This window comes from Mesocricetus auratus, unplaced genomic scaffold, assembly GCF_017639785.1.
Source record: "Mesocricetus auratus isolate SY011 unplaced genomic scaffold, BCM_Maur_2.0 Super-Scaffold_100007, whole genome shotgun sequence".
NCBI lineage: Eukaryota > Metazoa > Chordata > Mammalia > Rodentia > Cricetidae > Mesocricetus > Mesocricetus auratus.
This window is the reverse complement of record NW_024429191.1, coordinates 53,394,330-53,420,386: the sequence shown is the minus strand read 5'-3', so window position 1 is coordinate 53,420,386 and position 26,057 is coordinate 53,394,330. Positions and strand designations below refer to the sequence as shown.

The following is a 26,057-nucleotide window of genomic DNA, read 5'->3' as shown; positions in this document are numbered from 1 at the left end:
GGCTCAAAATACAATTTTTAAAAGTCTGAGCCAGGTATATGCATGCCTTTAGTTCTGGCACTAGTGAGACAGGGTAGAGACAGGGAAATCTCTGTCTAAAAGGACAGAGGGAGATTGACAGAACAATATATATGATATGGTTCTATGTATGGCAAAAACAAGTTTATGCTTATGTAAATTTCTATATTCTTTCATCAAAACAAAGGTGGAATATCTGCCAAACACTCAAAAGTAGAAAACAGGTGCTCTGACAGTAGACAATGGAAAACTCTGTATGTATCTGTAATGTTTTAAATTCTTTCAATAGGGATTTGGTCACATAGTATATAGGTAATACAAAAACAGCAAAGCAGATTCCGATAACGGAAGACAAAGGAATTCAGTTTCTAGGAATTAAAAATCGGAGGGTGGAGAAATGTTTTAATGGCCGGGCGGTGGTGGCGTACGTCTTTAATCCCCCCACTTGGGAGGCAGAGGCAGGTGGATCTCTGTGAGTTCGAGGCCAGTCTGGTCTACAGAGCAAATTCCAGGACAGCCTCTCAAACAATACAGAGAAACCCTGTCTCGGAAAAACCAAAAAAAAAAAAAAGTTTTAGTGGATAAATGCTGAACAGTCATGGGGACCTGAGTTCAGAGCTGCAGAACTCATGTAAAAGCCAGGCATGATGGTGCACACCTGTAATCCCATTGCTGGGAAGTGGAGACAGGTGCATCGCAGAGGCTTTCTGGCCAGCATGTCCAGCCAGACTGGCAGGCTTCAGATGCAGTGAGAAGCCTTGTCTCAAAAAAAAAAAAAAAAATGAAGTGGGTACTGGCAAAATGTCCTTTTCCTCCAAGTGTGACAGCCTGAGTTCAATTCGCAGAACCTACATAATAGGAGGAGAAAATACACATAAACAATATTTTTTTAATTTTAAATAAGGTAGGTGATAACAAGCTGATTTAAGCATGTAAAAGTGCTTTGCTACCAAGCCTCATAAACTTCATCCCCCAAACCAACTCCCCCATGTTGTCCTCTTACCACCATACATGTGCGAAAGGAATATTTGCACCATACAGATAAACACACAAGATTAATGTTGAAAATTAAAAAATAGAGAGCAGCCGGGCATTGGTGGCACACACCTTTAATCCCAGCACTTGGGAGGCAGAGGCAGGCAGATCTCTGTGAGTTCGAGACCAGCCTGGTCTAGAGAGCGAGTTCCAGGACAGCCTCCAAAGCCACAGAGAAACCCTGTCTCAAAAAAACAAAAAACAAAAACAAAAAAACAGTAAACCCCAATTCCCAGTGAAAAACTATTATAATAATAAACTAGGGGGACTGGGGAAATGGATTAGCAGTTAAGAGCACTGATTACTCTTCTAGATGTCATGAGTTCAATTCTCACATGGTGGCTCAGAGCAACCACCTGTAGTGGAATCTGATACCCTCTTCTGGAATAAAGGCATGCATGCAGATGATGCACTCACGGAAGTAAATTAATAATCTTTTTTTAAAAATTAAAAAAAAAAACTATAGCCAAGGTGGATAGCTCCTGTCACTCAGAGTTCACTCACACTCATGTGCACATAAATACACCTATACACATGAACACTCATGGCCAAAAAGAAATTTTATCTATCTGTCTGTCTTATCTATCTATCTTTCTATCATCTATCTGTTTTACATCCCAACCACAGTTTCTCCTCCCTCCTCTCCTCTCAGTCCCTCTCCCCCACCTCTCTTCTGCCTCCCATCCCCCATCAACTCCTCCATTTCTTTTTTCTTTTTTCTTTTTTTTTTTTTCCAGTATTTCGAGACAGGGTTTCTCTGTACTGTTTTGGAGTTGTCATGGAACTCATTCAGTAGACCAGGCTGGCCTCGAATTCACAGAGATTTTCCTGCCTCTGCCTCCTGAGTGCTGGAATTAAAGGCATGGGCCACCAATGCCCGGCCAACTCCTCCATTTCTGTTGAGAAAAGGCCAGACCTCCCATGGATATTAACAAGACATGGCATATCAAGTTTTAGTAAAACTAAGCACTTTGCCATGTATTTAGACTGGGCAAGGCAACCCAGTATGAGGAATAGGATCCCAAAAGCCGGCAAAACAAAAACCTAATAGTAGACTGTAGAGATGGCTCAGTGGTAAGAGCACTTTTACTCTTCAGAGCACTTAAGTTCAGTTTCTAGCACCCATGTAAGGGATTCACAGTTGCCTGTAACTTCAGTTCCTAATGGGTAGGACATTCTGGCCTCTGCAGGCACCTGCACATGAGCGCGTGCACACACACACAAGGAAGAGACAAAGAAAGAAGGAAAGAAAGAGAAATAGGAGCCGTGTATGGCAGTGCACATCTTCAATCCCAGCACTTGGAATGCAGAGGCAGGCAGATCTCTGTGGGTTCCAGACTAGCCTAGGCTATATAATGAGTTCTGAGGTAGCCAGGACTACATAGAGAGACCCCATCTCAGCAAAAATTTAATTGCATTATTGTGTGTGAGCTCAAATGTGGAAGTCAGAAGATAACCTGCATGATCTCTCCAGCTCTCTCCCTTTTTCTTCTGAAAAGGCCTACTCACAAGACTAGTTTTGTTTTCCCCTCCATCATTCCCTCTTACACTGCTGTTTTCCATCAGAAGCAGAGAATTGAGGTAATCATAGTATTTTTGTTCACACTGTCATTAACAAAGCCTTTCTCATTTTTTTTTTGCTCATTTCAGTTCCCAGTCATCTATCATTACTCCTTTTTTTAAAAATTATTTATTTATTATGTATACAACACTCTGTCTCCATGTATACCTGCAGGCCAGAAGAAAGCACCAGATTTCATTACAGATGGTTGTGAGCCACTATGTGGTTGCTGGGAATTGAACTCAGGACCTCTGGAAGAGCAACCAGTGCTCTTAACCTCTGAGCCATCTCTCCAGCCCCATTACTCCTTCTTTAGTGGCTTTAGTGTGCTTGGTATATGTCCTTAAATATACATGTATCTTTGCATAATATATAATGTTTTATGTGTGTATTTTAAATGTACATGATTGATATATTGTGTTATAGATCTCATTCTGTTTCTTTTTCATGTTTCCATAAATAATTCTATTGCATAGTATTTCCTAAATGACCTTACACCCTTTGCCATACTGGTCCTGGGCCAAGATCGGCCAGTCAAAGTCCTTACCCAGAATTTTTTGAACTGAAATTGAGAGAAAATCCCTCGTCAGTGTGGAAGCCATAAAATGTAAAACACAGGAGCTATCAACAGTCATGTGTCCTGCTGTATGGAACCAGCTAGCCTGTGAAAAGGAAGCCGACCTGCCAAAGGCAGCAGAGGTGAGAAACTGAGTCATGAAAGCTTCCAAGCTCCTGGTTGCCATTGTTGCTGAAGCTCTGTATCCCCTCTCTGGTTTGTTCAACCTTTCCTCAGATTCCGTGAGCCCATAAACCTGGAAGCCCTCGTCCTTTGCCTAAGCTGCTTCAAATTAAGGTTCTCTCACTTGTAAGCTGTGTCAGTCAGTATTCTATCTCTAAAGGAACAGAATTGAAAGAATGAAATATGGATGTATATGAAGGGCATATATTAGAATGCTTTATAGGCTGTGGTGGCTAATCCCACAATGGCTATCTCTTGGTAGAAAAGCCAAGAATTCACACTATGTTGGAATCTTGAAGAAACTGGTTCTAGTACCAATAAAAGAATGCCTTAGCAGTAGGATAGATGAACTTGCCAACAAGAGGGCAAGCAGACAAACAGCAGACACTTCCTTCTTCCATGTCTTTCTGTGGGCTACCCTCAAAGATGTGGCTCATACTTAGAGAATGTTGTCTCACCTCAAACGATCCAATCAGTCAAGAAAACCCTTCCCAGGCATGCAGAACTGCTTGGGTTTTAGTCAATTCTGGTAAAAATAAAGTCAACAAGGGAAAGTAGTATGCATCACACAATCTATAGACCTAAGTGCAACTGCTTTTTTTCAGTTTGTTTCAGCTGTGGTAAAATAGACATAAAATGTCATTTAACCAGTTTTTTTGTTTTTGTTTTTGTTTTTGTTTTTTTTGAGACAGGGTTTCTCTGTATTGTTTTTTGGAGGCTGTCCTGGAACTCACTCTGTAGACCAGGCTGTCCTCAAACTCACAGAGATCCTCCCCTCTGCCTCCCGAGTGCTGGGATTAAAGGCGTGCACCACTGACGCCCGGCCATTTAATCAGTTTTAAATGAATGCTTTTTGTTGTTGTTTAATGTATTCTATTACATATCCAAACCCATTTACACCCATTAAACAGATCTCCACTGTCCAAACTCAGTCCATCAACTACTCTTCTTTCTTTGAATTTGATTACTATAGGTATCCTACATAGTTGGAATCATATAGTAGGTATTTTTGCAGGTAGCTTATTTCCCTTAGTATAATATCCTCAGTGTTCATCTATGTTATGTCAGAATTTCCTCCTGTTAAATATAAATCTTTCATTTTATGTGCATATTACATATGTGTAGACATTTGTCTGTCGATGGCCACTGGCTTCTTTTGGTTATTATGAGTAATGTAGCTATGAACATGGGAGTGCAGAAATCTCATTGGTTGTGGGGTATTCACCAGAGAAGACTGCTTTGATATAGGTTTAAGCCAATAGAAAGTCTTTATTAGCTGGTCTGTGGCTACACTGGGTGTTAGAGCTCCCAGGGTAGCCCTGAGTCTTCTTTAGTGTGAGCTCTTAAGCACAAAAACCATGTCCCTGGGTTGTCATACTTCAGTTAAGAACAGTAGCCTGAAGCAGTACTACAGAAGCTAAAAAGGTTCGTGCTTTTAGAGACTTTCCCAGAATTATGGACTTTGGTGGATTAGGCCTTTGTTTTCGTGTTATCAGGCGATGCTGTCCACATGCTGTGTTTTACAGCCTGAATGGTCAATTCCATCATGGAGTCAGTTGTGCAAAGGTCTGGGGCCCTGTTATTACTTTGCTGAAACACAGATTTTGGTTCTTTTGGTCTGCTTCTGTGAGTAGAGTTCCTGGTTCCTCAGCAGTCTATAGTCATCCTTGAGCTATTACACACTGAGTTTCAGGCTATTATGGGATACCCAAGACAGTTTTAAACACACACACAGGAGAAAGCAAGTGAGAAGGAATGTCTTAAATAATGTAGCCTTGCTCAACAGCAAGTCTGTTTCAAGGTCAGGACTTGTCCTGGAATGGATTGACTAGCACCTGCATGAGAGGGACTGTAATCATCCCACTGGGCCACAAATCTTTAAGTATTCTTACTTCTTTGTTTTTTCCCCTGAGATAGGATCTCACTGTATAACTCAAGCTGGCCTGAGCTTGCAATGTAGACCAGTCTGGCCTCAGCTTCTTGAGTGCTAAGATTAAATGTGTGTGCAGCCACATGTATGTATAACCATACAAAGGTAGAATTTTCCTTTTTGCTTGTTTGTTTGTTTTGTTTTTTGAGACAGGCTTTTTCTGTAGCTTTGGAGCCTGTCCTGGAACTTGCTCTGTAGATCAGACTGTCCTTGAACGCAGAGATTTCCATCTCTGCTTCCCAAGTCCTAGGATTAAAGGCATGCACCACCACCCAGCCTTCTCCTTTTGTTTTACCCCATGTGGATGTTTTACCTGAATGTATGGATGTATACCACAAGTGTACTCACTGATAGAGCATTTGCCTTGAGTTCTTACATCCTATCTTCAACTTGTGGGGAGTGGGGGGACACACTTTAAAAGCTAACAAGATAATCTAGTAAAGTGCCTCATTACATAATAAATATGTAAAAAAATCTTATTCTTCATATATATTATCTGTAAGTAATCTTAAAATTTCATGGTAGGGGCTGGAGAGTTGGCTCAGGAGTTAAGAATACTATCTGCTAGCTGGGCGTTGGTGGCGCACACCTTTAGTCCCAGCAATCAGGAGGCAGAGGCAGGCAGATCTCTGTGAGTTTGAGACCAGCCTGGTCTACAAGAGCTAGTTCCAGGACAGCCTCCAAGACAATACAGAGAAACCCTGTCTCGAAAAACAAACAAAAAACAAAAAGAATAAAAAGAACACTAGCTGCTCTTCTAGAGAACTCAGTTTGGTTCCCAGCATCCATCCACATGGCAGCTCGCAACCATCTGTAATTCCAGTTCCAGGGATCTGATTCCTTCTTCTGGCTCCCTGGATACCAGGCACACCCATGGTACATTTACATGCACCAAGGCAAAACATTCATCCACATAAGTCTAAAATTTTTTTTTAATATTATAGCAGGCTGGAAAGATGGCCCAGTGGGTAAAGACCCTTGGAGTGGAGCCTGACAACACAAGTATAATCCCCAGGACCACATGGTAGAAGAAAAGAACCAACTCCCAAAGCTGTTCTCTGATGCCATGGCATGGGCACACACCCCACACACAGGGGAAATAAGATTTAATGAAAAGCAAACTATCAAGCCAAGCAGTGGTGGTGGACACCTTTAATCCCAGGATTCAAGAGGCAGAGGCAGGTTGATCTCCAAGGCCAGCCTGATTGACAGAGTGAGTACCAGGATAGCCAGGACTACCCAAAAAGACCCTGTCTTGGAAAAAAGAAAAACACTAAAGCAATATAGCAAGGCAAAAGTAAATGGACATCTTTTAGATACTGATGTTAAGTATGAACTGGTAGAATCAGCTTGGCAGTAGGTGTTAATATCACAAAACTGGCACATTACACTAATATGACACTTCAGATGTCTTAGAATTGTGCATGCATTTAGATAAAAATCGACCAGGCAGCCATGGCACATGCCTTTAACCTCAGCACTTGGCAGGCAGGGGTGGCAGATCTCTGAGCTCAAGGCCAGCATAATCTATAAAGAAAGTTCCCAGACAATTAGGGCTGTCAGAGAGAACCTGTCTCAAAAAACCAAGGGGAAAAGTTTTTTGTTTTTTTCTCAAAATAACTTTTTTCATTTATTTACTCAGAGTCTCAGTATATAACCCTAGCTAACCTGAAATTTACTATGTTGACCAAGCTGACCTTGAACTCACCTGCCTTTGCCTCCTGAGTGCTGGGATTAAAGGCATGTGCCACCAATCCTGTGTGTGTGTGTGTGTGTGTGTGTGTGTGTGTGTGTGTGTGTGTGTGTGTGTGTGTGTGTGTGTGTGTGTGTGTGTGTGTGTGTGTGAAGATAGCTTAAGAATCACTTCTTCCAGCCGGGCATTGGTGGCGCACACCTTTAGTCCCAGCAATCAGGAGGCAGAGGCAGGCGGATCTCTGTGAGTTCGAGGCCAGCCTGGTCTACAGAGCGAGTTCCAGGACAGCCTCCAAAGCCACAGAGAAACCCTGTCTCAAAAAACCAAAAAAAAACAAAAAGCAAAAAAAAAAAAAAAAAAGAATCACTTCTTCCATCATGTGGATCCTGGGAACCAAACTTGGGTCATCAGTCCTGCCAGTAAATGCCTTAAGCTGCTGAGCCATCTTGCCACTTCCAATATTTGTTAGTTTTTAAAATAAAATTATAAGCCAGGACCAATGGCACACATGAGTAGTTCCAGCAATCAGGAGGATCCCTTGGGTTTTTATACCAGCCTGGAGAACATAGTGACACTTGAAACTCTCAAAACAAGACAGCAGTTGTAGTGGCACAAACCTCTAATTCCAGTACTTAGGAGGCAGAGGCAGGTAGAACTCTGTAAATTCAAGGCCAGCCTGGCTATACAATGATGAAAAGGCACATACCAGAAGCAGTGCCAAGAGGTGTGAGTGGAGCCTGATAACTTCCATTTCAATAGTCACAAGAATACTTACTTCAGCTTCAAAGAAGTTCCTCTCTGTACAGAAAACCCAACATGCTAGTAATGGGAAGAGTTCCACATAGCACTGCAGGCCCCCGGCTCTTCTCCTGTTTCAGTGTTTCAAATAAGCATTGTTTGGACTCTGCTTTGACCCCGTGTCTTGTTCCTGGTTTCAGAACCATGTGTGCTCAGTACTGCATCTCCTTTGCTGATGTTGAAAAAGCTCATGTCAACATCCGAGATTCTGTCCATCTCACGCCAGTGCTAACAAGCTCCATTTTGAATCAAATAGCAGGGCGCAGTCTTTTCTTCAAATGTGAACTCTTCCAGAAAACTGGATCTTTTAAGGTAAAATTCCATTTTGTTTATCATGTTTTCCAAATCAGTTTGTTGGGGATTTTATTTGTTTTGTTTTTTGACAGGGTCTCACTGTATAGACCTAGCTGTCCTGGAACTAGCTCTGTAGACCATGCTGGCCTCAAACTCTCAGAGATCTGCCTGCTCTGTCTCACAAGTGCTGGAATATAAGACATGCACTGCTGCTGCCACCACCACCCAGCCCCAAATCTGTTTTATTCTCCTGTCCATTAGTGGGGTGGCTGGAAGTAAACAAATGTCTTTTTGCAATTGGAAACAAAAGTTTGCACAATTTTCAAGTCATGGGTAACAGGTTTATAACATTGATATGTCACTTTCACACAATCTAAAATCCCTTATAATTATGGTCCCATGGATATTGTCTAAATAAGTTAAAGGTGTGTGCCATCACACCTGGCTATATTTTTGTACAGCTGTACAATGTTTTTGCATTTTAAACAGAAGAATGAGGCGGGGCGTTGGTGCCAGCACTCAGGAAGCAGAGGCAGACGGATGGATCTTTGTAAGTTCGAGGCCAGCCTGGTCTACAGAACCAGTGCCAGGATAGGTTCCAAAGCTACACAGAGAAACCCTTTCTCAAAAAAATTAAAACAAAAACAAAAACAGAAGAATCAGGAATAAGGTTGTCTTTGGCTACATACCAAATTAGCAAATTCAGTGCCAGCCTGGATTACATAAGACCCTGGTTTTTTTTTTTTTTTTTTTTTTTTTTTTGTTTTGTTTTGTTTTGTTTTGTTTTAGACTTTGAGACAGGGTTTCATTGTATCCCTGACTGTCTTAGAACTCACTCTGCAGACCAGGCTGGCCTCAGACTCAAGAGATTCACCTGCCTCTGCCTCCTAAGTGCTGGGATGAAATGTGTGTGCCACCACCACCCAGCTAATTTTTTTTTAATTTACAAAGAAAAGCAGTTACAATAAGCAAATTTTACTATTGTGAAAAATACTTGGTGTAGTTTAAGTATACCATGTTTAGTTTACCGTACTGTATAGCAATGTCTTTAGATCTCCCCAGATCTATCGTCTGTCCTGCAAAACACTAAATGTTTTTTAGAGGTAGGTGTGGCAGCTCATCCCTGTAATCCAGAAATGGGAGACTGAGGCAAGAGGATGCCATGAGTTCAAAGCTGCTCTGGACTCTTTGCCCAGCTGAGGCAAGACTCAAACAGGAATAGGGATAGAGGCCAGAGAGATGGCCCTGCAGTGAAGAGCACTTGTTCTTGCAGAGAACCTGGGTTTCAAGTGCCCACACAGTGGTTCACAGCTATTTATAACCCCAATTCCAGAGAGTCAAACAGGCTCACTCATCATATACATAAATCTAAAAATTAAAAGGGGAGAAAATGTCTTTTTTTTTTTTTTTTTTTTTTTTTTTTTTGGGTTTTACGAGACAGGGTTTCTCTGTATTGTTTTAGAGGCTGTCGGTCCAGCCCGGCCTCGAACTCACAGAGATCCGCCTGCCTCTGCCTCCCGAGTGCTGGGATTAAAGGCATGTGTCACCACTGCCCAGCATGCTCAGTATTTTTAACATGCTTCAGTTTATTGCTTGGAAGCAGTAGGCTCTATCACAGCTTGGGTGCATAGCAGGCTATGTTTGTATAAATATTCTATAGTTTGTACAATGAAACAAGTGAATTAATTTCTTTGAACATGTCCCCATTGTTAAATGATGCACCATTTATAATTCACTGTATCTTCCAGATTCGTGGTGCTCTTAATGCCATCAGAGGCTTAATCTCTGACACTTTGGAAGGGAAGCCCAAAGCCGTTGTTACTCACAGCAGTGGAAACCATGGCCAGGCTCTCACCTATGCTGCCAAACTGGAAGGTATTTCATTTTCTCAGGGTACAGAGTAATATCAGAGAGGAGTGGGAAAATGCCCTAATTTCAGTAAGAGGGATGACAGCTGTGAAAAGTAAGTTTCCAAAGGAGTCTGTTTGCTCATAAGCAAAATGATCTAAGTTTCTATCCTGGAAGATCTAAACATGTTCTTCCCCTCCCAGGGATTCCTGCTTATATTGTGGTGCCTCAAACCGCTCCCAACTGCAAGAAACTGGCAATACAAGCCTATGGAGCCTCTATAGTATATAGTGAGCAAAGTGACGAGGTAAGGACAGCAACACTTGCTAACTTCACTTAGCAGACTATCTGCCTCTCTTCCTGGAGGCTTCCTCTTTGCCTTAGCATGACCAGCATTTTCCCCATCTATCCTTACTTCATGTCATTAGTTTCAGCTTAATGGGACTAAAGCCAGGCATGGTAGCACATGCGTATTCTAACATTCAGGAGTAGGAGACAAAATGGCAACTTCCAGACCAGCCTGAGCTAGAGTAAGGCTTTTTCTCAAAAAGTTTAACACCTGGGTATGGTTGATATATGCCTATAATCTCAGCACTTGGGAAATACAGGCAGGAAGACCAGGAGTTCAAGGTCATCTTTGGACAAAAACTGATAGACTAGCCTGAGAACCTGAGCTACAAGATATCCTGTCTCAAAATGAGAGAGAGGGAGAGATACTGATTTTTAGACAAGATCTATCTAAATAGTGCTGTCCTGGAACTCACTGTATATACCAGGATAGTCTTGAACTGAGAAAGATTCACCTGCCTCTGCCTCCAGTGTACTGTTATTAAAGTCATGTGCACTATGCCCTGTCAGAAATTAAAATTTTCTTTTTATATGCAGTAGTGTTTTGCCTGCATGTATGTCTGTGAGGGTGTTGGATCTAGAGGTAAGAACAGTTGTGAACTGCTCTGTAGGTGCTGGGAACTGAAATCAGTCCTCTGAAGAACAGTTAATGCTCCTAAACATGGAGCCAACCCTCCAGTCCCAGAAATTGGATTTAAAAATTTTGAGGGAAAGGTTCTTGACACAGTTTATCTGTGTAGCTTTGGAGCCTGTTCTAGAACTCTATGTAGACCAAGCTGACCTCAAACAGAGATCCACCTGCCTCTGCTTCCAAGTGCTGGGTTGGATTAAACGTGTGTACCACCACTGCCCAGCCAGAAATTAAATTTTTTTTTAAAGTTTCACCTATGCTCCAACGACCCAACTTTCCTCCCTGGCGTCAGTGACACCAGATTGCTGGTCTTACTCCTTACTCCCCATTCCAGTCTTCCTCACCTCAGCAAATAGAAACATTTATCTTTCTAGTTTGATAAGTTGTAAACACCACATCCAGATAATTTGTCTCTCAAATTAAGCACACACACACAGACTGTGGAGAAGGCTATCAGTAAAGTCTCCAAGTAAAGACACCTGCAGCCAAACTTGATAATCCAAGTTTCATTTCTAGGACCCAAACAGTGTTAGGCAAGAACTGACTCCTAGTTATCCTCTGACCTCTACACACATGCAAAACTGAATAGATGTGATACCAATTCTTTTAAAAGGCCTCTACCATTATCACCCTGATTCCATCCAGCATCTGTTCTCACAAAGATTTAGTAGCCTAATTTGTCTCTATTTCCTCCCAAGCCCCAACAATATGCTTTCAGTAGCAACCAGCTTGTTCATTTAGACTGCTTGTCACCTCAGATCCTTAGTTTTCCACCTCAGAGTAGAAGTTTTTGATTTGGTGCTGGTACCTTTTACCTACTAAGCAGCCACTTGCTGTCTCCAGCCACTGGAGTTCTTATGACGATCTATCCATTCCATCCTTCTGCCTAACCTACTATATTATCCTCTCCCTTAACAGTTCACAAAAGCCCAAATCCTTTGATCTTGTACACTTTTCACATTAACAACTTCAGCTTTTAAAAGATCCATAGCTTGTTTGTATCATAGAATTAGAAACCCCTCAACCACCCAATGAAATATCTTAATTTTTTCTCATTAGTGCTCGAAAGTACCATGAAAGAAATGTTAAAGTGTTAAGTGATATATGGTACTTTTGGGGACTCACTGTTATGTCAAGTAAACTACATTAATGCTACCTTTTAGTCCAGAGAAAAGGTCACACAAAGAATTTTGCAAGAAACAGAAGGCATCTTGGTCCATCCCAACCAGGAGCCTGCGGTGATAGCTGGACAAGGGACAATTGCCTTGGAAGTACTGAATCAGGTAAAATGCCATCATCCTGTTTAGCTACTAGCAAAGTGGTTTTGCTGCATATGTAAGTTTAATGGACCTGTTCATATTTTTACTAAAGGTTCCCTTGGTGGATGCATTCGTGGTACCAGTAGGGGGAGGAGGAATGGTTGCTGGAATAGCCATTACAATTAAGGTAACAAAGCAGTTAAAGGGCTTCCTAGATTAGGAATACAGGACCTGTATGACACTGCATTGTGGTAGTTAGTTGCTCACCGTTCTCCTCAAATGACCATTCTTTTCATGGCCTCCTCTGCCTCACTTCCTTTTCATCTATGTCACATTGATAAAGCAGTGGTGTCCTCAGTCCTTCCCAAGTCCACCTCACTAAAATACTCTCCCCAAATTACTAGGACCAGTCATAATTTAGACGATTCAGTCATTTATCAGATACGTTTATTAAAGTGCTTTCAGTCATATTTCCATTTCAGTATCAAAGGAAAGACCCTTCTGTGTTACCCATTGTGCCACTATGCTGTCTGTTTCTCTTCCCAGGCCCTGAAACCCAGTGTGAAGGTATATGCTGCTGAACCCCTGAATGCAGATGACTGCTACCAGTCTAAAATGAAAGGAGAACTGACTCCAAATCTTCATCCTCCAGAAACCATAGCAGACGGTGTCAGATCAAGCATTGGCTTAAATACCTGGCCTATCATAAGGGACCTTGTGGATGATGTCTTCACCGTCACAGAGGATGAAATCAAGGTAAGACTGGGATGAGGAAAAACAGTCTTAGTATGAACAGGTGATGAACTTAGCCAGGTGGCCCTATGACACATGGGAACTCTGACAATAGCAGAGATAGGCTGAGTTGTATATGCATACTTTTATTACCAAGCACATACTTATCCTAACAAACCCAAACATCTATTTCATTTGATGTTCAGAATTTAACAGTAGGTTAAATAGAACACTCCAGTTCTGTTTCATTAATTCTTACTCCTTTCTATACCAACAGTATGCAACCCAGCTGGTGTGGGAGAGAATGAAACTGCTCATTGAGCCTACTGCTGGTGTTGGATTGGCTGCAGTGCTGTCTCAGCATTTCCAAACAGTCTGTCCAGAAGTAAAGAACATCTGTATTATACTCAGTGGTGGGAATGTAGACTTAACCTCCCTAAACTGGGTGAAGCAGGATGAAAGGCCAGCTCCTTACCAAACTATTTCTGTTTAAATTCATGAAAAGATGTCTCTAGATGAAAATGTTTTCCATCTTTCCTTTTAAAATTGTTTTCAAAATACTAATGGAAAAGAGCATTCCAGTAAGTTATAGTTTGGAGACCAAGTAGTAGTGTAAACCCCCACACTCAGTACAGGCATGGACAGCTGAAATGGAAAGCACGAACTGCCTCGTCACTACCACACTCCCTCCCACTGGAGTCCTGCAGTAGACAGAGCCCATGAATCCATTATTCCATGTCCACTTCAGACACTGTTGAGATCTCACTTTTCACCCACGGTTCTGGTTCTGGTACATATGGATCATAAGTCCATTTGGGGAAAACTCGCTTATAGAGATTCATTAATACTGTATCCTGAGATTTTAGCTTCCCATCAAAACTGCATTTCATATGGCCATGAGTACCTAGAAGGAAAACAGAAAGTTGGTCACAGTAAGACATGTAGTGAACTTTACAGTCCAATAGTTCCTTTGTAACACTGGGGAATCCCAGACTCTTACCTAGAGGCTCTTTGATGTGTCCCCTGCGGCCCCACTTGGTTCTCAGTTCCACAGGCTTAAACCACATCACATCCTCTTAGAATGGAATACACGGACACAAAATTAAACGTTTACCCACGGTGTCAAGCCCATCTTCCCACCACAGGGAAACATTCCTTCATTCATGCCTACCTCTGTTGAAAAACATGTAACGTACTACTGCCATCTTAGTAAAAATTTTGAAAGGATGACCACTCAGAACAACTCTCTTGATGACCATCCTGTCTGGATCCACTGACAACAGATGGCCTGTAGCAATGAGGCTGTGCATTCCTAGGAAAGGAGAGCAGCTGTGAACTACAGGACCAATCCTTCAGCTACTACTCTGATCTATGCATATTTCTATTGAGCCAGTTCCCCCAAACCTATCCTTAAATATAGTACTCTAAGTAGCCTCCACTGAAGTGTGACATAGGAAAGAACTAGTTTATCACCCTGGGCTTACTTTCACCCTCAATGAGGTTGAACTGGTATTTTTGAAAGCCTACCAGTAAACTTTTTTTTTAAGATTTATCTATTATGAATAGAACATTCAGCCTCCATTTTTATGTCTGCACGCCAGAAGGTGGCACCAGATCTCACTATGGATGGTTGTGAGCCACCATGTGGTTGCTGGGAATTGAACTCAGGACCTCTGGAAGAGCAGTCTGTGCTCTTAACCCCTGAGCCACCTCTCCAGCGCCCTACCAGTATATCTTAATACAGTTAGACCCCAGGTTTAAGTACAGATGGTCCTAGTAATTTCAATCATGTACCATTTAGAATTCAACATACCATTACTTCTCTGCTTGAAAAGTAGCACAGATGCAGGAGGAAAAGTGATTGGCGCAAACACTGTCACCACTAAAGCCGCATCAGCAGTCAGGAATCTCTGAAATTTATGTTTATCAGCTTCCATAGCAACGGTTCAAAATAAATAGAAAAAAAGAGAAAACCCTTTTGAGAAACCAATAAGCAATCCAAGAGCTGTCAAAAGCTATGTTGCTGCCACACAGCCCCCCGCCTTTTAAAATTAGTGATTACGATCCATGTTTTTATTTATGTGTAGGTGTCTGGGTATGGGTATATATGATGTGGGTGTGCATGTGTGGAGGTGCCTCTAAGCTGACCAGTGTAGATACTGGGAATTGAACCCAGGTCCTCTGCAGGCTCCCATCTGTTTCATTTTGACAGGTCTCATCTTCTGCAAGCTTTCCTTGAACTTGCTATGTACCTTCCTCCACCTCTCAAGGGCAAGGATATCTTATCCAGCTTCATCTTGTATTTCCCTACATTACTAACTCTCAGACACCTGCCCATCAATACAATTAAAAGATAAAACTTAGTCCCACCATTGAGACAGAATTTTTTTTTTTTTTTGGTTTTTCGAGACAGGGTTTCTCTGTGGCTTTGGAGGCTGTCCTGGAACTCCCTTGGTAGTCCAGGCTGGTCTCGAACTTACAGAGATCCGACTGCCTCTGCCTCCCGAGTGCTGGGATTAAAGGCGTGCGCCACCAACGCCCGGCTCATTGAGACAGAATTAATGCTACTATTGGCATTGCAAGTCCTCCCAGGTGACTGATCTTACCACAACCAATACTTTTACTCAGTCTTGAGCTCTTTTGAGCAGGACAGTAAGCAGAAAAGCTCTATTCATCTGTAATGTAGTTATTACTTTCTTAAATTAAGGCATTTTAATATATCTTATTTATTTTGGTGGTGAAGGCATATGTGCTACAGCACTGGAATACAAGTCAGAGAACAGCTATTCCCTTCCATCATGTAGATCAGAAAACCTCCCTGTATTCCCACCATTCTGAAGGTCAAGGAAGGCCAGCTTTGGCTACATATTAAACCTTGTCTTGAGAAATCTCAATAAAGAAAACAAGACAATGCAGTTAGACCCTCCTAACCCTGTCAAAAAACAAATACAAGACACTCCATGTTTCAGTAAAACTTTGTTTACAAAATGACATGACAGATGGAAAATTTATCCACAGCACCAGTAATGCTGTCACCATCTCTGTCTCCTGTCACTGAAAGGGAAGTGAGCTATGGTATTGTTCAATAGTCCCAAATGAGTGGGCAACACATATTCCTACTCCTAAAGTTACCAACCCTGGTTTGAAGCCTACTCTGGAACAATACTCGTAGCACAGAAGCCTCAGCACAACACAGTTCGCATCACTGGGATGCTTCAGACAGGTTCAGACATTGAATAAAAACATCATTGGCTCCTAAGTCAGAGTACTGAAAAGATCTTCACCCCAGAGACTAAAGACAACAGGTTACAAGACCCCAACAGCTTCCATGCTAACCTGCTGTGTGCTGAGAGAATAAGGGTGAGGCTCGGAAGCGCCTGAATCCACAGTGGAAGATCAGTTCTTCTTTGGCCTTCACAGGTTCTGTGTTGCCAGGGTTCCGACTCACCACCATATTCAATACAGACATCTGAGGACCAAATAAGAAAGAGCTTCATAGTCTAGGCATATAACAACCTAACCTGAAAGGCAAACCAAATATCAGTTTCACTCTAAGAATTAAGCATGCTAGTTCATGACATGATGTCATTATAAATAGTCCTTTTTACCCACCACCTTGCAGGTACATACAGGCCTTATCAGTGCTTCCACGCACATGTCTAAGCTAGCTTACTGCCATACATGTTAACATTGCAAGAGGTAAGCCATAGCGAATGACCTTTACGTTACCCGATAACCATATGTCCTCCCAACCACACTCCTCCACGCCTCCACAACCTTTATACCAGCTGCCCCACTCCCAGTGTGCATGACGACTGTCACCTAGAAAACAGATCTCTACACTGGCACAAACGTTTACTTTTAAGACTACTACCCTTCTGATCAGGAAAATAAATAAACAAGTAGGGAAGTCTCAGAGCCATAGACTGCATCACTGAGATGCTTCAGATAGGTTCAGACATTGTGGGTGTAACCATCATTGACTTCTCTATTCTGACTCCACCAGAGAACAAAATGTTGTACCTCTTGGAAAAATATTTGTAACTCTCCATTCCCCACAAAACACTGATTTACCTTCTGTTCATAAGGTAGTAAAGAAAATGCAATCAAGGGCGCTCCTTGCCTGAAATATTCAACCACTGAGACAGGGACATCAGATACATGAAGTGTGACATACCAGCCAACCTGCCAAAGCACAAGACAATCACTAGGGTTACCTTAATGTCCCAATAGTGACGAAACTTTTCTCCAAATACATGCCAAGCCTCCTCATTCATGGGTGTGTCAACCACCCAGATTCAACCTTCTCAGTTAATTATCTGAAATCCCTTCGTTCCCAAACAAGTAGCATTGTGTCAAAAACAAATTACAAGATGGACAAGATGGCCGGTACCTCGGCTCCCTCAGCTTCTTTTTCCTCAATCTCTTTAAAGATTCTTTTTCTAGTATTAATAAAATTCTGAAACTGGTAGATCCGAGCATAATCTCGAGGAAGGTTTTCCTTAGGGTCCCAAGGAGATGTCCTGAAGCTCTTGAGGCCTCTATATTTCTGAAATCTAAAGCACAGATTTTAAAGTAAGTAAGAGGTTAGATGGTGCTACATAAAACTCACCTCACTTCTAAAATGGTCAAGGCTCTCACTTTTTAAAAGTACTCTTATCTAGGGATGCTCACCTCTAGTACACACACCTGGCTTCAACCCCCACCACAGCACAACAAACCTAACAAGTCTTTTAATTCTGGCTCTAATATACATACCTGTTGTACCAGCACTGGGAGGGTTGGGGTAGGGTCATGTGTTTCATGTCTGCCTTAGCTACAAAGCAAAACTGTCTCAAGAAACAAAAACTACTCACTAGGCATCAAAATACCCTAATGAGCTACAAATGGGTATGGAAATACACACCGATAATCCCAACACTTGGGAGGTGGAGGTAGGAAGATCCTGAATAGCCTGATCCGCATGAGACCCTATCTTTCAAACAAACTAATAGCTTTAGCAAAACCATGTCCTACAACAGCTTCTAACAAGTATTTCAAAATCAACTCAGACTTTTCATAGGGTACAAAGTATTTATAGTGCCTGTTATGGAATGTGACTCTTAACCTGCCTTACTTCTAGTACCCAACATTGATACTGGCTTTTTAGTCAGGCTTACTTCCAGAAAAATCGCCTACATTTTCTTACTTTTACTTTTTTGAGCAGCATCATTTAAAAACTCTTAATTCCCAAATCCATTCTTCTGAGCACTTACTCCTGCAAGGAATATTTGCTAATTAACCTAGGTATGTCTGTTTCACTAGGTAATGAACCTAGGTATGTCTACTTCACTCAGAACAAGTATGTTGTTGCTTCTTATGTAGCATGTTAGCCCCTCAAGGACAATGTGTTTTTCCCATTTGAATCCTACTCAAATAATAAATCATGAAAATTTTCAAATAAAACTTGTCTTCACTTGCTGACTAACCGGATTCTAGCAGCCACATCACGTGGGGTATCCATTTCATCTGGAAACATCTCTTCCAGTCTTTCTTGTTTGTATTTCTCCAACATTCTCTCCTCAGCCTCTTCGTCTATTTTCTCATCATAGAGATCATCATGCACAGACTCCCCTAGAGTCATAGTTTCACATTCCTCTTCCTCCTCCTCACCACTCTCATCCTGTAAAATGAACGGAGAATTACAAATATGCATTATGGAACACACTTTAATCCTAGGATTAGGAAGCTGAGGAAGGAGATTCACTATGAGTGTGATGGCAGCTTGGGTGACAGAGTAAAAATGTCTTGAAAAAACATAGCCAGGAGGTGGTGGCACATGTCTTTAATCACAGAAACTTGGGAGGTAGAGGCAGGCAGATCTCTGTGAGTTCAAGACCAGCCTAGTCTTGCAGAGCAAGTTCCAAGATAGCCATGACAGAGAAACCCTGTCTCCAAAAACAAAACAAAACAAAACAAAAAAAAAAAAAACCAACAACAAAAAGTAACAAACCCAGAAAGGGAAGAGGATGTAGCTCCATTGGTAGAGTGCCTTCCTAGCACACACAAGCTTTTGGTTGGAACCCCAGCACTGTCTAAAGCTGGCCAGATTTTACATGCCTATAACATCAACACCGGTTCAAGGTCACCCTCAGCTAAGAGTTCTAGACAAGCCTGAGATGCATAAGACTATACCCCCCCCAAAAAAGGAAAACCATGGCACCAACAAGGTGGCTCAATGACTAAAGGCACTTGATTTCTAGCTGTTTCTATAAAAGAACCCAAATAGTGCAAAAGAAACGACTCCAGCAAGCTTGTTCCTGATCCCTGCCCCCCCAAATTCTCAAGGTGTAGTAATAATACAGGACTTTAATTACATCACTTGGGAAGCAGAGGAAGGTGGATCTCTGTTAGTTCAAGGCCAGCCTGGTCTACACACTGAGTTCTAGAACAGAACAAAATAGTGAAACTGTCTCTTAACACCATTCCCCCAAGACACATACCCTAAAAACATATGTGTGTGTGTGTGTGGGATCCTTGGGGGTATGGTTCATCTGATAACTTGCCTGACATTTGTGAAGCCCTAGGAATTGATTACTAGCACATCAAAAAAATAAGACACAGAATACCAGATATCTCTATAATCCAGGCACTGAGAAGGTAGAGTCAGAGGCAGGAGACTAAGGAGTTCAAAATCATTCTCGGCTACATACTGAATTCAGGGCTAAAACATGGGATACATGAGACCTTGTCAAAAAAAAAAAAAAAAAAAGGAGCCAGGTGGTGGTGTTGCACGCCTCTGATCCCAGCACTCGGGAGACAGAGGCAGGGGGATCTCTGTCTACAAGAGCTCGTTCCAGGATAGCCTCCAAAGCTACAAAAGAAGCCCTGTCTCAAAAAACAAAAACAAAAAAGACAAAACCAACAAAAAATAGCCATCAGGCATGGTTTCACATGCCCATGATCCTAGCTCGGTTGAGTTCAAGGTCAGTTGTGGGCTACATAAGACCATCTGAAAAAAAATTGTGGACATTTCAGCAGAAACCTACCCATCTCTACCCCAAAAGCAATTAAACAAAGATCAATTTTCCTAGACACCCATCTGTAACCAATATAAATAGAAAAATGTACATGAGTGTGTGACATATGAACATGCAATGTGGAGGTCAGAGGACTTTGGTTGTCCGTCCTCACCTTCCACCTGGAGTCAGGACCTTTTGTTGTGTTAACTTGGCCATACTGTTCTGAGACTTGCACTACCACATCTGGCTTCATATGGGTCTTGGTAGTTCAAATTCAAGTCCTAATACTTATGTGACAAGTACTTTACCCAACGGGCCATTTCCCCAGCCTCAAAATAAATTCTAACAAAAGTCATGAAAATCTCCTTTCTGTAATTAAGCCATGTTTTTGGAGCTGTATACACAGGTGTCCCAATGGCCAATTTTCTTACCTGAGACTCCTCCTCCATAAAACCTTCATGTTGGATATCATCATACTCATCGCCTTCATCACCACTTTCATCTCCTTCATCCAAAATCCACTCAGCTTGGTAATTGGATGTGCCTTTAGGAACCTTCTTTACCACTCTAGAACGCTGCTTCAATACGTCTGTAAAACCCAAACAATTTACTAGTTTATATTAGTTATATACTAATTATACTTCCCTTCTGTATTCTCACTTACAAAGACACTACTAACATGTGAAAATAACAGTTACATGAGAATAGACTACTTCCTAATTTAATTCAGTTGCCTCACAATTAGCAACAAATACATAGCTTAAAAAAATAAAATAAAATAAACCCCAGCCGGGCGTTGGTGGCACACGCCTTTAATCCCAGCACTCGGGAGGCAGAGGCAGGTGGATCTCTGTGAGTTCGAGACCAGCCTGGACTACCAAGCAAGTTCCAGGACAGCCTCCAAAGCCACAGAGAAACCCTGTCTCGAAAAACAAAACAAAAAAAAAACAAAAAAACAAAAAAACCGGTAGTGAATTTACTATCACTTATTTTTTAAAAAGACAAGCCTAGAGTGATTTTGAGAGAGGAAGCAGAGCTGTGCCCAGAGTTTTCTTAGTAAAATCATGTAGTATTTGGTCTTCAATCACTTCCTCATCCAGCCCTATAAGCAAGCAGTGAGCAAGAGCAATTAGCAAGTTTGCTACACCACTAACCATTTGCCTCATCCAGTTCCTCCTCGGTGGGCCAGGTTTGCTCCCCTTCCATCGGATCTGGAACAACCTCTGCTTGTAAGGACTCCTGTTGGTCAGGGTCTGCCTTCATCAGAACCCTAAGGTCTTCTTCCATGTCAGCTACAGCATCTGTTGCACAAATCTAAAACCAAAACAGGTAATGGCCTGTGAGACAGTAAGTCTGGTGGTAAATATAACAGTAATCTGAAAGATCCACATATTAAACAGAAAATCTAAACACACCAAAATTTGCAAATGGGCATCTCCTAGCATTTCAACTTTGCTTACCTGCTTAACTCCTGAGATTGTTTCTAAGAAAACCTGACCTCTTCCACCTTATTATACCCCTCCCCTTTTTGTTTATTTTTCATGACAGGGTGTCTTTGTGCAGCCTTGGCTCTCCTAAAACCCACTCTGTAGACCAGGCTGGCCTTGAACTTAAGAGATTCACCTGCCTCTGCCTCCCAAGTGTTGTGAATAAAGGCATGTGCCGCCACCACCTGGCTTATACTCCCTTTCAATCAAACTGCTCTCTTCAAAAATTCAAATAAACCCTGCATAGTAGTGCATACCTTTTATCTGAACACTCAATTGGCAGAGGCAGGCTGATCTCAGAAACATTTAAGGCCAGCCTGGTCTATACAGTAAGTCCCAGGACAGTCACTGCTACATAGTGAGGTCCAAGTCTTCGATAAAAGTTTAAAGAAGGCCGGGCGTTGGTGGCGCACGCCTTTAATCCCAGCACTCGGGAGGCAGAGGCAGGCGGATCTCTGTGAGTTCGAGGCCAGCCTGGTCTACAAAGTGAGTTCCAGGACAGCCTCCAAAGCCACAGAGAAACCCTGTCTCGAAAAAACCAAAAAAAAAAAAAAAAAGTTTAAAGAAATCCTCTACTTCACTATAACTAGATTCACATAGTCCCCACGACATTCTTTCACCTCTGTGGAACTGTAAGTCACTCATTCTTCAGAACACTTGGCTGACTCTGTGTAGCTTGCTAGTGTACTTTAACCAGGTCTTAACTATATGCTACTGTAATCTTTAAATTCACAAGTGTTTGTTAATTTGATTTATAATTCCAATAAATTCTGAGAATAGGGCACATCTGCCACAAAGGCAGATTCATCCTCGAAGAATATGTAGAAAGTACTAGATAAATACAATTGCTCAACATATTTCTGTCTATTGCCTTACTTTCAAACTAGCACTTGCCTAATAAGTGTGCAAACTATCTTCTCTAGCCAGGCAGTGGTTTTAATCCCAGTTAAAACCAACAATCTTGGGTGATGATTATAGCCAAGTAGTATAGTGCTTGCTGAGGCCTGGATTCGATTCCCATAAATGAAAACCTTATTAATCTTACCTCCATTGCCGTGCTTTGTTTCTTCTGGCATTTAATGACTCTAGGATTTAAAGGGAAAGGGTCCACGGGTGCATCTATCTGATTCATTTGAAAATCACCATGTCCAACAATATGCAGCAAACTATTTACATTCAGAGTCCTCCCACGAACATAGCCTGAGATTTTCAAGGTGCCCACTAAGTTACTCTCCTCACTAGGCACGAAGTCAGCAACATGGGCAAACAAGTAAGCTCTCCGATCTCGAAAAGCAAGATGCCGTTGCTTCTGGTTAGCCAACTGTCTAAGCAGCATTCCTGCCTCCTGTTGGGTGTCCAGCAACAGAAGTTTGTCCTCGGGAAAGCGTTTCTCCACTGCTTTACTTAGCTTCTTTCTGGCATCTATTTGTTTCTTTGGTGGGAGGCTAGAAAGCCCCTGGACAGCTAGTGCTGAAGGAGAGAAGGAAAGAGTTTAGTCCCTTACTGTTTCACTACTAGAAAATTCATTTCCAGATCACAACAACCCAGGGATCACTAGGAAACTCAACTACGGAGCTAACAGTAAAGAAATGTCACAATGAAATTCATCTTCCTAGTCTTTCCCTGGGCAAAGGGCCGCCCAGATAAAACTTCTCTTTAAGCCTGGCAGTGCAGGTGCACGCCTTTAATACCATTACTAGGGAGGCAGGAGCAGACCGATCTCTGTGGGTTAGGCCACCCTGGTCTACAAAATGAGTTCCAGGACAGCTAGAGCTGTTACACAGGGAAACCCTGTCTCAGAAAATACAAAACAGCCGGGCGGTGGTGGCGCACGCCGTTAATCCCAGCACTCAGGAGGCAGAGGCAGGCGGATCTCTGTGCGTTTGAGGCCAGGCTGGACCAACAGCCTCCAAAACAATACAGAGAAACCCTGTCTCGTAAAACCAAAAAAAAAAAAAAAAAAGTAATAAACTAATTTTTTCTTACCCCCAACCACCCACTATCAGGTTAAAAATAAACAAATTTCAAAGTAATTTAAAAAATTTTTAATTTGGACACGTGTATCCCACATCATCAGAACATAACCCATTGGTAGTACTCCTAAATCAAATGTTAAACACTGTACCTGGAAGAACAGAGTTGTACCAAGAAATGCTAATTAACTTTCTTTGCTGATTTCCAATATTCCAACACACTTACTATAGGTGGGAAGGCCCTGAGCAAAGAGGCAAGATAGACAGTGATCCCCAGTGTCGTCCCAGCCTTCTAGTGGATCCAAGAGGAAAAGGATGGTATCAGCAACTTTAGCCATGTCTAATACAGTGTGCAGATCCCCTGAAAACGGCAGACACAGTAAGTAGTTAGCACATTATAATCAAGAAATACTTAAACATAACGACAAAAAAAATATCAGATACTCTAACCTGGTCTTGCATATGTGAAAAACCACCGATGTTTCAAGCCAGGGCAAAGAAGCATAAAACTCTGGGTGCTTCCACGCTGGTTCAAGTACACTGTCCCCAAGTCTTCATTCTGAAGCAGTCTAAATGCCTCTGGCAGGGAAATCCTACCGTGCAGAGGCACCACGAGCACCTGATGGGGAGGTCCATCCTTGCTGCCCAGCTGCCTCTTCTCTGCCAGAACCTAGCAACACAAAGGTTCAGAGAGAACCTCAATCATCTGCTTCACTATTACATCTTCAAAAACACAGATGCTGCCACACCAAAGCACAACTCCAAACACCCTTATTGGTTTGTAAAAGTAGCAAGAGCTTGGGAGGCAGAGACAGGTGGATCTCTGTGAGTTCGAAGCCAGCCTGGTCTACTGATCGAGTTCCAGGAAAACCTCCATAGCAATACAGAGAAACCCTGTCTTGAAAAGAAAAAAAAACAGTAGCAAGGGAACTTTAACATAAAACACTAGAAAAGATCAGAATAGCCGGGTGTGGTGGCTTTTAAACTGAGCACTCAGGCAATGGCTGGTACATCTCTCTGAGTTGGAGGCCAGAGTTCTAGGCCAGCAAGGGCTACACGGTGAGACCCCTTTGTTAACAAAGAAAACACAGACGGCCAGTTGTGGCGCACACCTTTAATCCCAGAACTCAGGAAGTAGAAGCAGGAGGATCTCTTTGAGTTCAAGGCCAGCCTGGTCTAACAGAGTTCCAGGACAGTCAAGTGAAACCCTGTCTCTTAAAAAGAAAGCATAATAATCAGAATACCCTGCGAAAGAACACAAGGCCAGATAAATGATACCCAAGGATCAAACATTGTCTTCTTAAAAGCCACGAGGACTGTTGGCAGGGCCTCGGACTAAAAGGAACATGGCACGTGGGTACCCTGGGTTTACTCTCCATTTTCTGCCCATGTCCGGGTCACATTTTCTAGTCTGAGGAATTTTTACCCATCCAAAACCATTCAGAAGCCGCACCGTTTCCAAACCCCCACTCTTCTCACCGCCTCCCTTTTCTGCCTCCGGAGCTGACTGGCGCGATGCCTCTGGTCGACCCGGCTGAGCTGCTTCTTCAGCTTCTTGCACAGGACCTTCGGTGCTACGCGGCCTGGAAGGCAGAGCAGAAGTGGCTGTTCGGCTCCGCACCATTAGATTAACGAACAGGAACCTCTCGTGGCTCCTTGAAAAGAGCCTTTGGCAAGGGTCCCAAGTCTAGTCGCGGCTACCGGCTAAGCAGCCCTCCTTCCTCCTGTCTACTCACCTTTGCCGCCCTGTTGTGCGGACCCACCACCGTGGTGTCGCCCGCCTTTATGAGCTTTATTGTGCGGCTTCAGCGGGCCCGAGCGGTGAGCCGCCATTCTGCGGCCCACGTGTACCGAGCAAGCACTACTTCCGGGAGGATCTGCGCGCTTCCGGCATCGGGGGCAAACCTCAGTCTTGGACGTACTCCCGCGACTTCTCGCGAGGTTTTCTGCGCCAGCGTGTGAGCGCGGGGCACCTGAGTCCCCTTAAGTACGTCGTGACAACTTTTCCCCACGCTGCAGTCCAGTGTTGAGTGCTGAAAGAAGCTGCACGTAGGCGCCTGGCTTCGGTTCTTCATACAGGGCACATACCTTACGACCGTCTCCAATTTTTGCACGCTAAAGTTGCATCACGTGGGGAGAAAGAATCGAAGTCCTCCTGTCACGTAGATTTTGAATGCGGGTGTCCCCGGTCCAATTGATTTTTTTATAAGGGGATAAAGTGTTATAACTGAGTAACCTTTTCTTTCCCCTATTACTCTAATTTCCAACGCGAATCACTTTAAAGGGAATCGTCTCACCCTCACGGGCTCCGTTCCAGCCTGTCTGTTACCCCTACTCGTGCCCCCTCTTCCCACAAATCTGCAGGATGAGCCACACGAAACGCGAAGACCCCGAGGGTGCGGGCTTCCTCTTAGGCTCAGGATCCGGCTCTCTCTCCATAGCGCGCGGCTGGGTTCTCGCTTTTCTCCCACAAGCTTTGCAACTAAGAGCGACTGACAGGCCACGGGATTCGGAGGAATGATAGGACCAGAATCGAACCCCAGGGACCGAGGGCGACACCCCGGCCTCCTAGCGGCTCTTCGAGGGACCAGAAGTCGGGAGCAGTCACGGAGGTTGAGGCCGGCCCGGACAACAAGCACATTTCCACAAGTCCGCCTGCTCCGCAGCGCCTGGCGAAGAGCTGGCTTCCCAGCGCTCACAATGCGGGTCC

General features: G+C 42.9%; 2 protein-coding genes and 2 non-coding genes across 13 annotated transcripts in view; 1 reads left to right on the top strand and 3 right to left on the bottom strand.

Moving 5' to 3' along the window:
• Positions 1 to 18,331, top strand: part of Srr (serine racemase) — a 22,561-nt gene extending 4,230 nt beyond the window's left edge. For 4 of the 9 annotated variants that reach the window (XM_021225662.2, XM_013111607.3, XM_005067403.4 and 1 more), the window contains exons 2-9: positions 3,091 to 3,313; positions 7,915 to 8,086; positions 9,817 to 9,943; positions 10,120 to 10,223; positions 12,059 to 12,178; positions 12,267 to 12,341; positions 12,701 to 12,910; positions 13,164 to 18,331. In XM_021225662.2, the coding sequence (XP_021081321.1) occupies positions 7,919 to 8,086; positions 9,817 to 9,943; positions 10,120 to 10,223; positions 12,059 to 12,178; positions 12,267 to 12,341; positions 12,701 to 12,910; positions 13,164 to 13,379 (1,020 nt within the window). In that variant the 5' untranslated portion in view covers positions 3,091 to 3,313; positions 7,915 to 7,918 and the 3' untranslated portion in view covers positions 13,380 to 18,331. Of the gene's footprint in view, positions 1 to 3,090; positions 3,314 to 6,227; positions 6,497 to 7,914; positions 8,087 to 9,816; positions 9,944 to 10,119; positions 10,224 to 12,058; positions 12,179 to 12,266; positions 12,342 to 12,700 lie in introns of all 9 variants that reach the window. The other 5 variants (XM_013111609.3, XM_005067404.4, XM_040749141.1 and 2 more) reach the window with 4 other exon arrangements.
• Positions 12,585 to 26,057, bottom strand: Tsr1 (TSR1 ribosome maturation factor). Of its 2 annotated transcripts, XM_040749140.1 has the most exons (15): positions 25,084 to 26,054; positions 24,827 to 24,930; positions 23,798 to 24,017; positions 23,574 to 23,708; positions 22,420 to 22,844; positions 21,042 to 21,201; positions 20,319 to 20,476; positions 18,355 to 18,548; positions 17,280 to 17,442; positions 16,961 to 17,071; positions 16,223 to 16,355; positions 14,700 to 14,816; positions 14,058 to 14,198; positions 13,887 to 13,961; positions 12,585 to 13,790 (listed from the first exon to the last, which is right to left on the bottom strand). In XM_040749140.1, the coding sequence occupies exons 1-15, from the start codon at positions 25,178 to 25,180 to the stop codon at positions 13,615 to 13,617; spliced, it is 2,409 nt and encodes an 802-aa protein (XP_040605074.1). In that variant the 5' UTR covers positions 25,181 to 26,054; the 3' UTR covers positions 12,585 to 13,614. The 2 variants fall into 2 exon arrangements, with proteins under 2 accessions (XP_040605074.1, XP_040605073.1); XM_040749139.1 differs by having other exon boundaries at positions 12,585 to 13,961; positions 25,084 to 26,057.
• LOC121141674 lies at positions 16,056 to 16,146 on the bottom strand. The gene has a single exon (XR_005878638.1). It is a non-coding gene; the product is annotated as a small nucleolar RNA SNORD91 family (small nucleolar RNA).
• LOC121141675 lies at positions 16,787 to 16,877 on the bottom strand. Its single transcript, XR_005878639.1, has one exon. It is a non-coding gene; the product is annotated as a small nucleolar RNA SNORD91 family (small nucleolar RNA).